The sequence below is a fragment of the Hippoglossus hippoglossus genome, chromosome 17 (genome assembly GCF_009819705.1).
Source record: "Hippoglossus hippoglossus isolate fHipHip1 chromosome 17, fHipHip1.pri, whole genome shotgun sequence".
NCBI classification, from domain to species: domain Eukaryota; kingdom Metazoa; phylum Chordata; class Actinopteri; order Pleuronectiformes; family Pleuronectidae; genus Hippoglossus; species Hippoglossus hippoglossus.
In genome coordinates this window covers 10,845,116-10,859,796 of record NC_047167.1, presented here as the reverse complement: position 1 = coordinate 10,859,796, position 14,681 = coordinate 10,845,116, and the positions used below count along the sequence as shown (strand labels likewise).

The 14,681-nt window shown below is 41.5% G+C and overlaps 1 protein-coding gene across 1 annotated transcript in view; it reads left to right on the top strand.

Moving 5' to 3' along the window:
* The window catches only part of LOC117778088 (ephrin type-A receptor 3-like), an 86,607-nt gene extending 72,146 nt beyond the window's left edge, over positions 1-14,461 (top strand). Inside the window, 6 exon segments of the mRNA XM_034613341.1 lie at positions 2,794-2,855; positions 6,166-6,375; positions 8,374-8,523; positions 8,791-8,984; positions 9,969-10,109; positions 10,328-14,461. Coding sequence (XP_034469232.1) covers positions 2,794-2,855; positions 6,166-6,375; positions 8,374-8,523; positions 8,791-8,984; positions 9,969-10,109; positions 10,328-10,427 — 857 coding nt within the window. The 3' untranslated portion in view covers positions 10,428-14,461.
* The last annotated feature ends 220 nt before the right edge of the window (positions 14,462-14,681 follow it).

The following is a 14,681-nucleotide window of genomic DNA, read 5'->3' as shown; positions in this document are numbered from 1 at the left end:
GTGAGGACCAGTCAAAATGTCCTCACTCTCCAAAAAGGTCTTCAGGGTCTATGCTTGAAATGGTCCTCACAAAGACATAAGTACAGGAACACACACCCACAGGAGGCCGAAATGATCTGAGCTTTATCCTGGATAAAGCAGAGGCATCACTTTCTACCTTCACTTAATGAAGAGCTGTAAAAGGGAGCAAACTCCTCTCTGATCCATTCCATAACACACTCCACCTGGCAGAACATCAATACCCAATCTGCGGGCACACACACACAGAGTTGGTGGTGGTTTTAGCGGCTGTGTGTTATTCCTGAAGGCGATGAGAGGCAATACATTGCAATGAATGTGAATGTGATTAGTTAATTATGTGCTTTCAGGAGGAAATTGAGGAGCGCTCTTCTGAATGTTTGAGCTCCACGATGAGCCAGAGAGGCTTCGTCTTGCCAGTGAGTGTGTGTCTGGAGTGTGGGTAACGTGTGAAGAAGTCCTAACAAGGAGTAAAAGGGGTTCATTGTATTGTTGAGTGTGTGTTTGTGTTTGCACTGGCACCTGACATCGAGACAGAATGGGCTAATATACAGCATGAGTGCATGTGGTCTGGTATATTGGTAACTTCTGTTATCTTTCACAGTTGCAGGGATAATCTTGTATGGCAGGTGTCTAGATGGTGGCTGGTGATAGTCTGTGTGTGTGTGTGTGTGTGTGTGTGTGTGTGTGTGTGTGTGTGTGTGTGTGTGTGTGTGTGTGTGTGTGTGTGTGTGTGTGTGTGACTACATGCCAGGCTCACATGCTCCTCTAAGCCAAGACAACAGGATGAATGTGTTTCATCATTGTGTTTCTCTCTCGACTGCATGCAACACTGAAGGTAATATTCTTTGTCCTTGATAACATACATAGGCATACATACACATGTAGCACACACACATACACACTCACACACATAATTGGTTTTCTGAGGTATTTTTTTTTATACCTCTTTTCCATATCATGGTTGTCTACTTTGTAAAATATGACATTTATGCCTGGCTGTTCTGTATAGATACACACAGACACACATAGAACCACATACATGTATACAACGTTCATGGGGTCTACAAGCTGAGACACATATACACAGACACACACACTCTCTCTCTCTCTCTTTCCTATAGGTGGAAAGAGGCTGTGAAGACTCAGCCCTCCTTTCACTCAGGCCTGACAGCTGTTAAATCTGCTGTGACAAACACACACACACACAAAGCATACATGTGTTCTCCATCTCTGATCAGAGCTGAAATCAGGCAGTTATCATTCCCTCTCCACTTGCAATGCCCTGAAACCAGCCGTCTCTCTATCACACACAAGCACACACACAGACACACAACACAGGCCCCTTGTGGAGATAAATGTGACCGGCAGTCTTCACCCCTAGCAGAGGAAAATCTAATTCTCTTTCACTTTTATCCCTGAGACTAATGTTACTGTCATAGAAGACACCGCCACCAGAGACCAGCCGACTCTGTTTGTGTGTGTGTGTGTGTGTGTGTGTGTGTGTGTGTATGCGTGCGTGCTGCAGTGAGATAGTGAATTCATTTAAGGTGATGTATTGCTGTCTTTACCTACAATTTCACTGTAGGCCTTGGTGGTGTTGTTCCTGCCTTTCCGTGACAAGCTTTTGACCTTTCCTCCTGTTCTCTGATCAGAATTTCTTTGTCCACCCTCATCTCACAACCCCTCGGCTTATCTTATGTAAATACACATGTACACTATTTATTTATATTTATGTTCCTATCACTTCTTTATGTATATATAACTTTGCCTTCATGTGTCCCTTTCTTTTTCTGTCTTAACTAAATAAAGCTGAATGGTGTTTTATATAATACATATTAAATACAAAGGGTACTCCACAAAGAAAGAAAGAAAGAAAGACAGAAAGAAAGAATGAAAGCGTCTTATTTTATAGAAAGCTGCTGAATAAGGAGACTTTGAATTAAAGTACGATTTCCAGTCTCTCTTCCCCTCTTGTGTGCGCTGCCTTTATCTCTCCCCCAAGTTTTTTCCCAGGATCTCTGAGGTCTGATTGGGGAAATGTGACCTATTCATCACAGCTGACATAGACTGTGTGTTTACAAGCCACAGCCACAGCCACACACGTACACACACACACACACACACACACACACACATAACATGTAGCCTGTTGGTTTGTTATTGGTAAAGCTCAGCTGTAGGGGGTGGTACTTATAAGAAGCCTGTAAACTAGGGATAACTGCTGTTTTGTGTGTGTGTGTGTGTGTGTGTGTGTGTATGTGTGTGTGTGTGTGTGTGTTTGTATGTTTGATTGCAGGTACTTTGTTAATCATTTGTAAGCCCCACCAGATGCCATGCAGGGGACCATAGTGCACAGGGCCCGTCAGTCAAACACCCCTTCATCGCACACGTGCACACACACACACACACACTCATGCAGGTGCACTGCGATCTGACCACAACCCCCTTCCCCTTGAGGCTGATTAGTATTCATGAGATCTCAGGAGGCCCCCTCATACACACGCACACACCAACTCACCCACACACATATTCCAGTGGATTGGTCCATTCTAATTATCTCCTGGCATTTATGGAGAGGGCTGATTAGAAGCTGTCAGTGTGACTGATGACGACATGCCATGTAATCCCCCAGAGAGACGCAGGGAGACAGAGAGGAAGGCTGGTCACAGCTGTGGACTCCACTTCTTCTCTTGTCCTCTTCTCTTAGTTTTGTGTCTCTTTTCCTTGTAATTACGCTCCAACTAACAGCCGCCCTGCTCTGTGTCTCTGTAGGTAAACCAGTGATGATCATAACAGAGTTCATGGAAAACGGATCTCTGGACACTTTCCTCAAGGTGAGTCACCGCTCAGATGGAAGGAAAACAGCGCTCTGATCTGCCCCCAAGTTCAGGGCCGCGAGTCTTCACTCAAGCCCTGTGGAAAATTATGCCACAGCTGTAAAGTGTTTAAAATAGTTGAGTTAATTCCCCCAAATTGCTGTACTCACTGACACATTCTTTTGAGAATATATAAAAACACCTGATGAAAAATCTCTTTCATCCCTCAGATCTGGAGAATTTAATCTATAAAGTCCACCAAGGCCTTAAGTTCAGTCTTTCAAGGACTTAATTTAACAAGTATTATTTCAAATAAACCACACTATTACAGCTGATGGGGGATTTTGAGCTGGTTAAATAAAATTTTTATAAGTATTCATCACATAAAGAGAGTAAAAGATTTCATTGCTGACGCGTGATTATTGCTTAAAAGATAAAATGTGTGCAGCTGGGAACAACAGGTCAGACTGTTTTCGTATTATAAAAAAAAATACAGCACATCTTCATTAGATGGAACAACAAAAGTAGTAGACTAAAGATGCATTTCCATCAAGGAACTAGGAACCTTTGGTTAAATTAAGCTCCTGGTAAATTATTTACACCCCGTAAAGTCCCTGCATGCAGCCCTGAGGATTCCTGATTTGTTGAGTGTTCCAGCGTTTTATTTCAGATGGTCAATCTCCGCAATAGCCCATAATATTTATTTAAGTCAAGCATTTCACGTGTTTTGAATACGCTTAGTTTTTTGTACTTATCTCTTTTCCTATTGACAGCAGCGCTATTAGAATCTCCTTCATGTTTATTGTTGCTGCAGTGGAAACAGAGCTTCCAGGTACTTTTGAAGCTTGAATCAGGAATATGGACCTAGTTTCTGGAACCATGCCAATATTATCCACTACAAGGAGTCATTCACAATCGCACACACTACACTTTTCCTTTTGTTAGTTTGGACTGAGGGGAGGTGAGAAACATTCAGTCAGATGCATATCCTCCAAACACTCGGACCACATGCTGTTTGATACCAGGTAACCCAGAGCACAAAACAGCAGCAGCAGACTGCTGTCAAACAGGCTATTAAACAAAGAAAGTGTATTGCTTTGTGTGCGATATATGCACCGTCAGGGGACCTTGAAATTAACAGTTCAATTCAAATGAAATTTAATACCTCTGCAGTCATATTGTTAAGTGTCAAGGTAGAAAATGAAATAAATGAGATTCAAAATATATCAACACTATCTTGAATGAACAGAGAAATATAGTCAGCAGGGATATTCCTGTAGTGACACTTTCATACAGTCTGAATACAGAGAGACTGGTTGACATAAATGTTTTGAAGAGCAGGTTATGGAACATAGTTTAAATTCTGTAAAGAGTTTTACAAAATTAAGTCAGAAAAAGTAGCTTTTGCTCAAGGTTATTGCTGAAACTCGTGTCAGTGAATAGATTTAAGAAAGTCTGTAGAGGTTCTGCTTTGTTATTGTAGACAACATCATAGAAGAGGCTGTCACTTCATGCGTCATTATCATGAGTTGATGTTTTTAAAGAATTACTTCATCTTAAAAATATTCTCTCAAATTTGACAGAAGGTTTTCAAGCATCTCTTAAAATGTGAATTTTGTACACACAAGAATGACTCATTCATTTAATGAGAGCTGCATCAAAACAAGGATACGACACTGTGGAATGTGACAAAAGTGTGATTTATGATGCTCGAACACAACACGTAGCACAAGTGACAATAACTCTGTGAATTGAGATCTGCACACACCTGGATGAGTAGATGGTTACAGCCCTTGCGTGCATCATGTTTAAAGTTCCCCTGATTCATATTCACAGTTGTTATCAGCCACTAAAAATCACTGCAGCGCTCCAAAGCTGTTAAACCTGCGATGATAGGCCCATCGCTAAATAGACGCGAATCCCATCAGCAACACCGAAGCAAAATTAAATTAAACCTGACAAATGAAAAATGGCTAAAGCGTGTCTTGAAACACACACACACACACACACACACACACACACACACACACACACACACACACACACACACACACACACACACACACACACACACACAAACAACCCTCGTATACAGACACATGCATGTTATGTATTACAGTATGCATTATAATAAGGGTCATAGAGAGCGTCCGTAGTGGCTCAATACAATTATAGACTCACTTTTATGGGTTTTACAGCTCATCCGTGCTTCTGGCATCCATATGTCTTTAATTAGGCCGTCCATTTATCAAGCAGCTCTCCCTTAGAAATAACAAAACCACTGCTCCGTCAGGGAGAATCTTCTCTTAGTCTCCCTGTCACTGTCTTTATCTAACCTTTCTATCTTTTCCACCTCAGTTTTGAGGGAATAAGTTTGCTAATATGCCAAAAATTTGCCAAAAAAAATCCTAATTTTCTCATTTGTCTATATCAAACCTCTCTGCCCCACATTTGTCTCTTCCCCTGGCCTGCCCACCCTCTCTCCTTCTTCCTGGCAAGGCGGTGTGGTGGGCAGATTGATAGAGGAAGTCTGTAGGTTTGTTAGACAGTCCAATCAATCAGCATCTCACAAAACCACCGGCTAATTAACTTACTCCACAGCTGCCGAGGGAGAGACAGCAAAAGAACGATAGAGGAAGGGGAGTGCAGGGGCCGAAGATGCATCCACAGATGCAGAAAGATGAAGGGAGATAGATAGATAGATGGAGAGTGAATCAAAGTAATACAGAGTTCTCTCTGTCTGAGACAGAGATTGAGGAGAGAGATGGAGAGAACAAAGAGACAGAGAGAAGGAGAGATGATATAAAGAAGAGAAGGTGAGTGATAACATTTCAATGGGGACCATTGGCCCAGGGCAGAAATAATTGGCAGGAGAAGGTGAGTTGGACTACCATCGATCAACAGGCCCTGCTCTTTGCCAAAGACAGCTCAAATCTGAAATCCAGTGAGCGCTGCTTGGGCACATGGTCAGAGTTAGAGAGGAGAGTTCTGTCTCTGTCACATACAATCCTCTGCTAGCAGGATTTTTTTGTGATCCGCGATTGATCCCTAGAAGGACAAATTCATCTTTTGCTCGCCACCCTCCAGAGAGAGGTCAAAGTGCAGAGTTAGCAGGGGCTGGAAGGGATTCAGACTCCTGCTCAGGGAGTCTTAAGAGGCATGGACTCCTGCCATCGCAGGCACTTGAGTCCTGGCTTGAACTTTCCCCTCCAGCTGCGGTTGCTGAAGGACCTGGCACTAATCACCGTGCCACCCATACTGCAGCTTCATGTCAGCATTTACACTGTGCACTCTGTATTAATTCATCTTTCTCCTTGTCTCTCTACAGAAACATGACGGCCAGTTCACGGTGATCCAGCTGGTCGGCATGCTGCGCGGTATCGCCTCCGGTATGAAGTACCTGTCAGACATGAGCTACGTTCACAGAGACCTGGCAGCTCGGAACATCCTGGTCAACAGCAACCTGGTGTGTAAGGTGTCGGACTTTGGCCTGAGTCGGGTTCTGGAGGACGACCCAGAGGCTGCCTACACTACAAGGGTAAGACACTTTGTCACAGGCTGCTTCTGTCGCATTGTCTCTGATTACAGATACCAAATTGACCTCTACATTACTGTGCCTGAACCCGAATGAAAACCATATGTGCATAAATTAAGTTCTTTAAATTAAGAGACCCAGTCCAATGGGGGCTCGAAAACAGCCAGTAGCAGTAAAAGAAATATACCTATGAAAATTGGTGTCATATTAGTCATGCAGTGTTTCCTGCAGAATAGATTCCATCTGTGGAGGTAAAGCAGGTGCACAAGCACGCAGTTGCAGTTTGACCTGTACACAGTCTAGAGAGCGAAATAGGTTCTCGTTTGTTGGAGTTTATTCAGGTGAAAAACTAACCATCTAGATATTTAAATATATTGTTGATTTACTACTATAATGCTTATGGAGGATCCACTTGCCACTCGGTTATACCAACCTGTCATGTTGGCCCGACCCCTGAGATGACAGCTGATCATCATCCATGCTCATTTCGACATTAAATCGAACAATTCATGTTGTACTACAACACTGTCTCTGTTATGACAGTCCATTTCAATAAAAAAATAATATATACACATGGATAAATAATGGTAATAGTGTATGGTAATAAATGACGGAATAAAAACTCTGCATATTGTAAATACCTACAATAGCAGTAAGGATGTCATCGGCGTATAGAACAAAGTTAGTTAGTTAAGTCAGTTAAGTGGATCACTGAGTTAAGGTCATTTAAAGATACAGTATGTCAAAGTGCAACTACCAGAGGAAGCCTGACATTCATTCAACTTGTCAAGTTTCAACTACAACAGATATGAACCCAAGATATGAACGCCCTATTTGTATAAGTAGAAAATGTTTCATTAATGACTCGACAAAGGTATAAGGTAGTTTTTTACAGTTGTGTGTCTGTGCAGTATAGTCGTACCGAAGAAGTCTTTGATAGCATCACCATCCTCTCACAGAGTTCCGAGAGAATGAACAAATTCAAACGTCAGTGACTTAAACCACTGCGGAGTAACTCATCTAAAATGCCCACAAGGAGATGGCATTATTCATATTCATAGGAAGTGTCGGGATGTTATTTTTAATATGGCATTAGCATTGCCCTGGGAGGAGTGTATCAGCCGCTGACTGCTCTATTGCAATCGCACACAGCCTCCGACTGATGTCAGGAGACCTAGATGGAGAGCTGCAGGCAAGGAGGAGGAGGGGGGAGAGAAAAGGGAGAGGCCGAGGTGGAGATGAGGAAGAGACGAGGAGAAAGGAGTGGATATCAAATAAGACTGAGATCTAGGGAGGCTGAGAGCGAGAGAGAGAATAAGGGAGGGTAGGGTAAGGATCCAGAGAGAGCAGTTAAGAGAAAAGAGAAGATGGTGTAGGGGTGGACAGGGGGCGGCGGAAACAAAAGTACAGTGCTGAGTGACTTGGCAGCTTTGTCTTTTATTTGACTTTGACCGAGCAGAGATGGGGAATGCTAGGTGGTGCAGAGGCAGCTGCCGCATGTTAAAAAGCTGAAGCGGGCCCTATAGAGGTACAGCCTGTGAGTAGACAAGAGAGAGAGAGAGAGAGAGAGAGAGAGAGAGCGGCGGTACTGCACTGCCCATTGTGTCTATACAGTGGGCTTTATGGAATCCTTTTGATCTGTGCATCAACAACAAAGGCAGAAGCTGCGTGGAAGAAAAAAAAGGAGATTGACGTCAAAAGAAATTCAAGTGTGCGAAAATAAACACAGGAGGCAAAAGTCACCTTATGTTGTGGGTACATCAGAGAGGAGTGCTGTTGTCAAGGTGGTGTATAATCTCACCTTCTCGGTTATGGCACCAGGCGTCCTGGTGGGCACAATCTTGTAATCTGCTTTGTCAGATCTAACTAACTAACACTTGGCGAGAAAAATAGCAATATAAAACAACCTTTAAATATTTACACTATTACCAACAGGGTAAAACATCAAGTTCGTAATCAGCATGCCAACAATGTGCCAACTGTGATGTGAACCATTTACAGGGAGGGAAGATCCCCATCAGATGGACGGCTCCAGAGGCTATAGCGTACAGGAAGTTCACCTCGGCCAGCGATGTGTGGAGTTACGGTATCGTCATGTGGGAGGTGATCTCATATGGAGAGAGACCCTACTGGGAGATGTCCAACCAGGATGTGAGTCACAAACACATGCCTCATGTCTCAGCTTCAGCATTAACAACGTATTTTCCCTCATACCTCAACTGTTGGCTTTCTCTCTGTATATTATTGTTAGATCTCGATCATACTACGTGAACGGCCTTGAGACCATACATGTTATAATCTGACGTTACAAATACAACTAAATTCAATTAAAATATGATAATCAATTTTCCTGGACATTTTTATTTCTCATTCATTTATTGTTTACAGACCTTAATATCCGCCTCTATCTCCCAATAGGTTATCAAAGCAATAGATGAGGGCTACCGTCTTCCCGCTCCAATGGATTGTCCTGTGGTGCTGCACCAGCTCATGTTGGACTGCTGGGAGAAGGGACGGAGCGACAGGCCAAAGTTTGGACAGATTGTCACAATCCTCGACAAGCTCATCAGAAACCCTGCCAGCCTCAGGGAGCTGGCCAACAGCTCAGAATGGTCAGTGGGAGAAAGCTATAAATCTGAAAGCTGACACATGCATATAGGCTTGAGATGGACTGGTTAGACTGTAGGATGAGACATGCATTGAAGACGAGATCACTGCCTTACATCTACACTGTAAATCTTCTTTGTCGGTTGCAATTTTTTAGGTAAAATCACATTGTTATCTTTTTTTTGTCAGTGAAAAGATATAAATATAGGTTTGTGGCTTGGCATATCCAAAGTCTAACATTCAGTTTCGACACCGTGCCTCCCAAGCTGTATTACTGTTTTACATCCAGACTATCATTATTTTCACATTTACATTTTACATTCCAGGCCGAGGTCCTAAAACAGACCAGAAAACAGAAGATATTTCTGTCAGCTTAAGAGGCGACTGAAGACACTTTAAACAGGAAACCTATCAGCAGAATTAATAATGTGATAAGGAAGAAGATTCTCATACACAAGACTTGTAGACATATAGGGCTCTAAATAAAGCACAAACAACACTGTATGTAAGAGCATATTTCATATAATGCAGATGTACTTAGTTCTGTGTATGCACAGAACTAAGTTTCAGCGTGAAAATGAATAAACACAGAGATCATTTATAACAATTTCTAACAAAAGGAAGCAAGCAAAAGGGGGGACGTGGGAGAGGTCATTAATCATACTTACCCACTAATGGGTAGGTTTAAAGTTTAGGGTTTATTCTTTTTTTTTTTTTGGTGGTTTTGAGTCTGTCATGCTGCGGCTGTAGGAGAATTCAAACCATTCTGTCCAAATCCACAACCAGCAGCATGAATAAGTATTAACCGTCTACTCAAGTTTTTTCCTGACAATTCATGTTTTTTTATTATTGTGAAAACTCGAACAACACTCAGATTTAATAACAGTTCCAAGGACAAATGACTGACATCAGCACAAGTCGGAAGCTGTTATTCAGCCTCTCAACAGGCTGAAACGTGATTGAGACGTGAGTGTGGCTTTGTATTCCAGCAGGGAGGACCTGTCCACCCCCGAGTTCAGCGTAAACACAGTGGATGAGTGGTTGGAGGCCATCAAGATGGGCCAGTATAAGGAGAACTTTTCCAGTGCTGGATACGTCAGCTTGGACTCAATCCTCTACATCAGTGTCAGGTACAGGCGGCTTGAGTCTCATCCTTGTTAAATCAAACACTGAAAAGGTCAAGATTGCCAGTAAAAGATGTTATTATATTCCACTTGAGTGTCATTTAGAATTGAAGGATTTGCACAAGTATCTTAGACAAAAAAATTGTACTGCCTTTGAAGGACATTGTAGAGGAATTTCGCTAAGAATATATAAAGAAACTCTTTTTTTTGTGTCTTCCTCGTAGTGAATTGGCTAAGATGGGCGTGACTCTGGCTGGCCACCAGAAGAAGATTTTATCCACTGTCCAGAGTCTGCAGACCCAGGGGGCGCACGTCCAAGTATAACAGTGTCCACATAAACACAATGAGACAGAGCCAAAATGGATGCTCCTGTGACGAGTTTCACACCCCCTGAAATGGAGTTGCAATGGATACTCTGTGCTTGGGCCTCCATTGATTTTGAGACACACCAAGATGGAGACAACATGGACGCTTGACTCCATCACCTTCTCGCAGTTTTCACCATTCTTCCCATCCTCGATGGGCACTACCAGCTTTAGCACTCAAGAGTCCCAGCAACACAGCCACCATTATGGAGCAACTGAGAGACACGACAACATGTAGAGCATCCCAGATCATTTCACATCATAAAAGCTCAAGAAAAGTTAAAAAAACAAGATTTTTAACAAAAGAAATGACAAAAACAAATTAGAATATAATTATCACTGTCTGTGAGGTGTACAGTTGTTTTTTACTGTCATTTTGTTTGTTTTGAGTTTTCACCATGAAGAGTTTAAACTGGGTCAGAAGATATGTATATGTGTAGATATATGTTTATATGGGCTGTGTGTCCCACAACCGTAGAGATGGACCTAACGTTTGTATTGGTGGTGAGGTTTATATCACTCAACCTTAATAGGAGTTATTACCTGGTATATGTATGGCCCCTTCCAATGCTCTCTGTACATAGAACGCCAGTGAATGAACCGAGATTCTGAATGGCATGAATGTGTGAGGGGGTGAGGGGGACGAAAAAAGGACCTTTAGAGATAGAGAGAGATGTAGATTTTGCTAGTTCATGTAGGATGGAAGTATTAAAGTATTTGACCAGGACAAGGGCTTCCCTGGCGACTGCTCTCAGACTCACTTCCATAGCAAGTAGACCCAGAGCACGTTTGCTTGTCTCCTTGCACTTATGATGTAACTCAGTGCAAAGTCAGAGCAGGAACCGCTTAAGGTGAAGATAGCACAGAGAACATTTTTTTCCCACTCTTCCATAACTGTCTATTCCAAACAACATTGTCTGTTCAGTCCGCACAGTATGATGTTGCTCGGGATATTTCAGCCTAAGAGTTTGCCTTCCCATGTTTCAGGTGTGTGAAGGAATATATGGTGTTTTGTGGAGAGCAAAGGTGACACAAAGGTCATGATAGAGTTGACACTGTTAAGAACGTGTAACTTGTTTTTCCAGTGTTGTGCCATGTACAGTAAAGTAACATTGAGATGTCCATCTGGGCAACATACCAACATTCTCCCTATTCTCTTTCCTTTACAACAGCTCCAATGGCTCGATGGTTGCACCAATCACAAGACCAATCACGATTTACAGTATTTTGTCCCAAGTAGTTTGACAGATAAAAAAGAGCACTGAAACATTTTAAGCAAGATGGAATATATACAGTAATAATTTTCAGTGGAGCCACTATAGAGGGTAAAACTTACTTTTAAAAAATCTCGATTTGTGTGTCTTGTATCATCTCAAATTCTTGTTATCAGTCAGGTCAACCTATTTAAAGCATCCCTTGTTTCAAACCAACACCCTTAAGTCAATTTTACAAATCACAATGTTTACAGCAAAAAAGGAAATAAATTGGTTTGATGTTTTTTCCCTTGCAGAAGGAAGCAGCTACTTATCACGTTAATTACAAGGTTAGATATGATGGGACCCGTTTTGTCTTCACTGCATTAATGGCACTGAACCTGCTTTGAGTGTAATCCCAAACCCATTTTTAATATATGTGGTACTCTATAGGACCAACAGTGACATAAAAGTACAGTATATATGATTGTATCATAGTGTAAAATATGTACAGTGTTGATTTCCAATGTTAGAATGTTTGTAATGATAACGATGATGATGATGATGATGATGAACTATGATGTACTTTTATTGTGAAAAAGAGATTTCTGAAGTACTTGTTCAGCGGCAGGTTGTACGGGAGAAAAGCGAAGGGAGGTTATTTGTTGGTCTGAACAAAGGAATGTAGCATGGTGCGAAGCTTCAGCTTTGATTGACAGGTGACAGTGACTGCAGTTTATTCCATAGCGTTAGAATGAGTAGAATGTACTCTTTTTATTGATACACTGGCATACCCCACCTCAAACAGTAATAACATGTACATTTCCTTCGCATACAGCATAATGTTTGAAAATGCTTGGTTGGGTGAGGAGGAAAGGGGCGGAGTGAGGTTGAGATAAATCCTCAGATGAGATTTCGACACAAATTGAATATTCATGAAACCCCCTCCCCCAAAACAGTGATTTGATTAACTTTAGTTTAAGAACTGTACCCAACCTAGGCATAGCAGACCTGTCAAGCTTTGCATTACTTTACAAGCGGAAGTGGTGTGAATGGAGTTGTGGTCAGAGTACAAGCATTTTAAAAGACTTCATTTTTAGCCTTTCCCAAAATATATAGGAAATCAATTTAACTGTATGTTTTTCTTACATAACCTACAATTGTCGGCTGTTTGGCTAACTGGCTGACTATCTACAGTAGTACCCAAGCAATACTCCCAAGGTCAAGAAGCAGCAACCTTGTAGGTCTACAATAGTTTATGGGGTTATACATTATGTAAAAAAGAAGAACGTAGCACGTCTACTATGTTCTATTTCTGCACTTGGTTGGATCCAGTTCTGGATGAGAGAGGGTTAGCAGGAGAGAAACCCATTATTAGAATAAGTAATTACACCGTACTTCAAGTACAATGCAGTTTTTATTTCCATTTTCTCTATGTGGATTGTCAGTTGGTGAGGATATTAACATATTTCCAAGGACATGCAGCTTTAGTCTCAATCTTTCAGTAAAATATCCTGTATAAAACCAACCATCAAGTGCATATTTAAGTTGGAAATATGAATGAAAGGATAGCTGAGCTTAAGTAGTTAGGTCAAATGTGCTAGCAACAGTCATTTCAGTTGAAAATGAGCTGTTATCGTCTAAAATTGTTATGGTAAATCTGTCACCATAATCAGTGTTTATTTCATGTGTTGTGTGAGAATGGAAAGCTTGACAGGCCAAGCAAATGCAACTAAGGGCAGAGGCCTATCAAGAGAGAGAAAAATGGACAAAACTTTCACCTCTACTAGCATGGAAAATGTGTTTGAATATAAAAAGCGATACATTTACAGCTAAAATCACCTAATTCAAAGATCAAAATCTTCCTGCCAAACCTCTTTGCTGTTTTGTATCATAAATCACAGACAAATGTACAATCCAGACCGTCTGAAACTGTTCATTCTACTCTTGCTAACTCTATGATTCCACTCTAGCGGGCTACCCTTGACCGCTGGCCTTTTAGATGCCTTATTTACTGAGCTATTCTTCTTTTCAGTTGCCCTATAGAGGCGATATTAAGAGTAAAGTGTATGTCCAGGTAGTATTTATCTGTGTTCTTAAGATGACCTCACATCAACACCCTGGTTTCGTAACATCCCATAACCCCCCATTGAGACACCCTCCAACTGCACCTTCACTCTCTACGCAGATGAAAGTCATTTTGTACTGAAATATAATAAATCTAAAAGCTGTTCACCAGTCAAGTTGAAAGAGAAAATGGCAATATTGTCCTTATTTATTTGAATAACAATATAATCAGTGATAATTGTGATTGGCTTACATTTCTTTAATTTGCTTAATTGTGTTGATGTACAAAATTCCTCATACAAAGTCAAGGTTAGAAAGAGATAAAGTATCCGCAAAGAAAATCAGTTAATCGTGTTTTCTTTTTTTCAAGCTTGTTCAACACTTCCCATTCAGAAAAATTGAGAATACAAAAGTCAGACCCACACACTCAAAATCCCAGGTTTGTGCCACTGTTCACCCTATAAATATGTGGGTTGTTTTGCTTGATCTGCAATACGACATGTGTCCTCCATTTGCCCACCAGGCCTGTAGTGTCAATGTTCATGAGTGATTCTCATTTGGGACTCTCGGCTCTCTGTCTCTTTCTCTACTGCCCTCTCTCTTTCTTTGGCCACCGTACAGTGCTTACTTGTCCCCATGCCAGTCTCCTCTGCGTTGCTTGTTGTAAAGGGTGTAGGCATTCTAATGTCTTTCATGTCGCTGTAATAAATATGCTAATATTTCTAATTTCTCACCTGACGCCTGCAGTGTCCTTTTCTCCTCACACATTCTCTGCGCCTCTTTCTTTCGATCTCTCTCACACACATACACATAAGAAGTAAATGTATTTCCCTGCATAATTCCAAAGTAGAATTACGCTGGGACTTGGGTTAGAATATTATGTTTTAAAATTAAAAGCGCACTTTTTTTAATGCCGCCTGTAACAAAGCCTGAAGTCAGCTATTTTTGTTTTG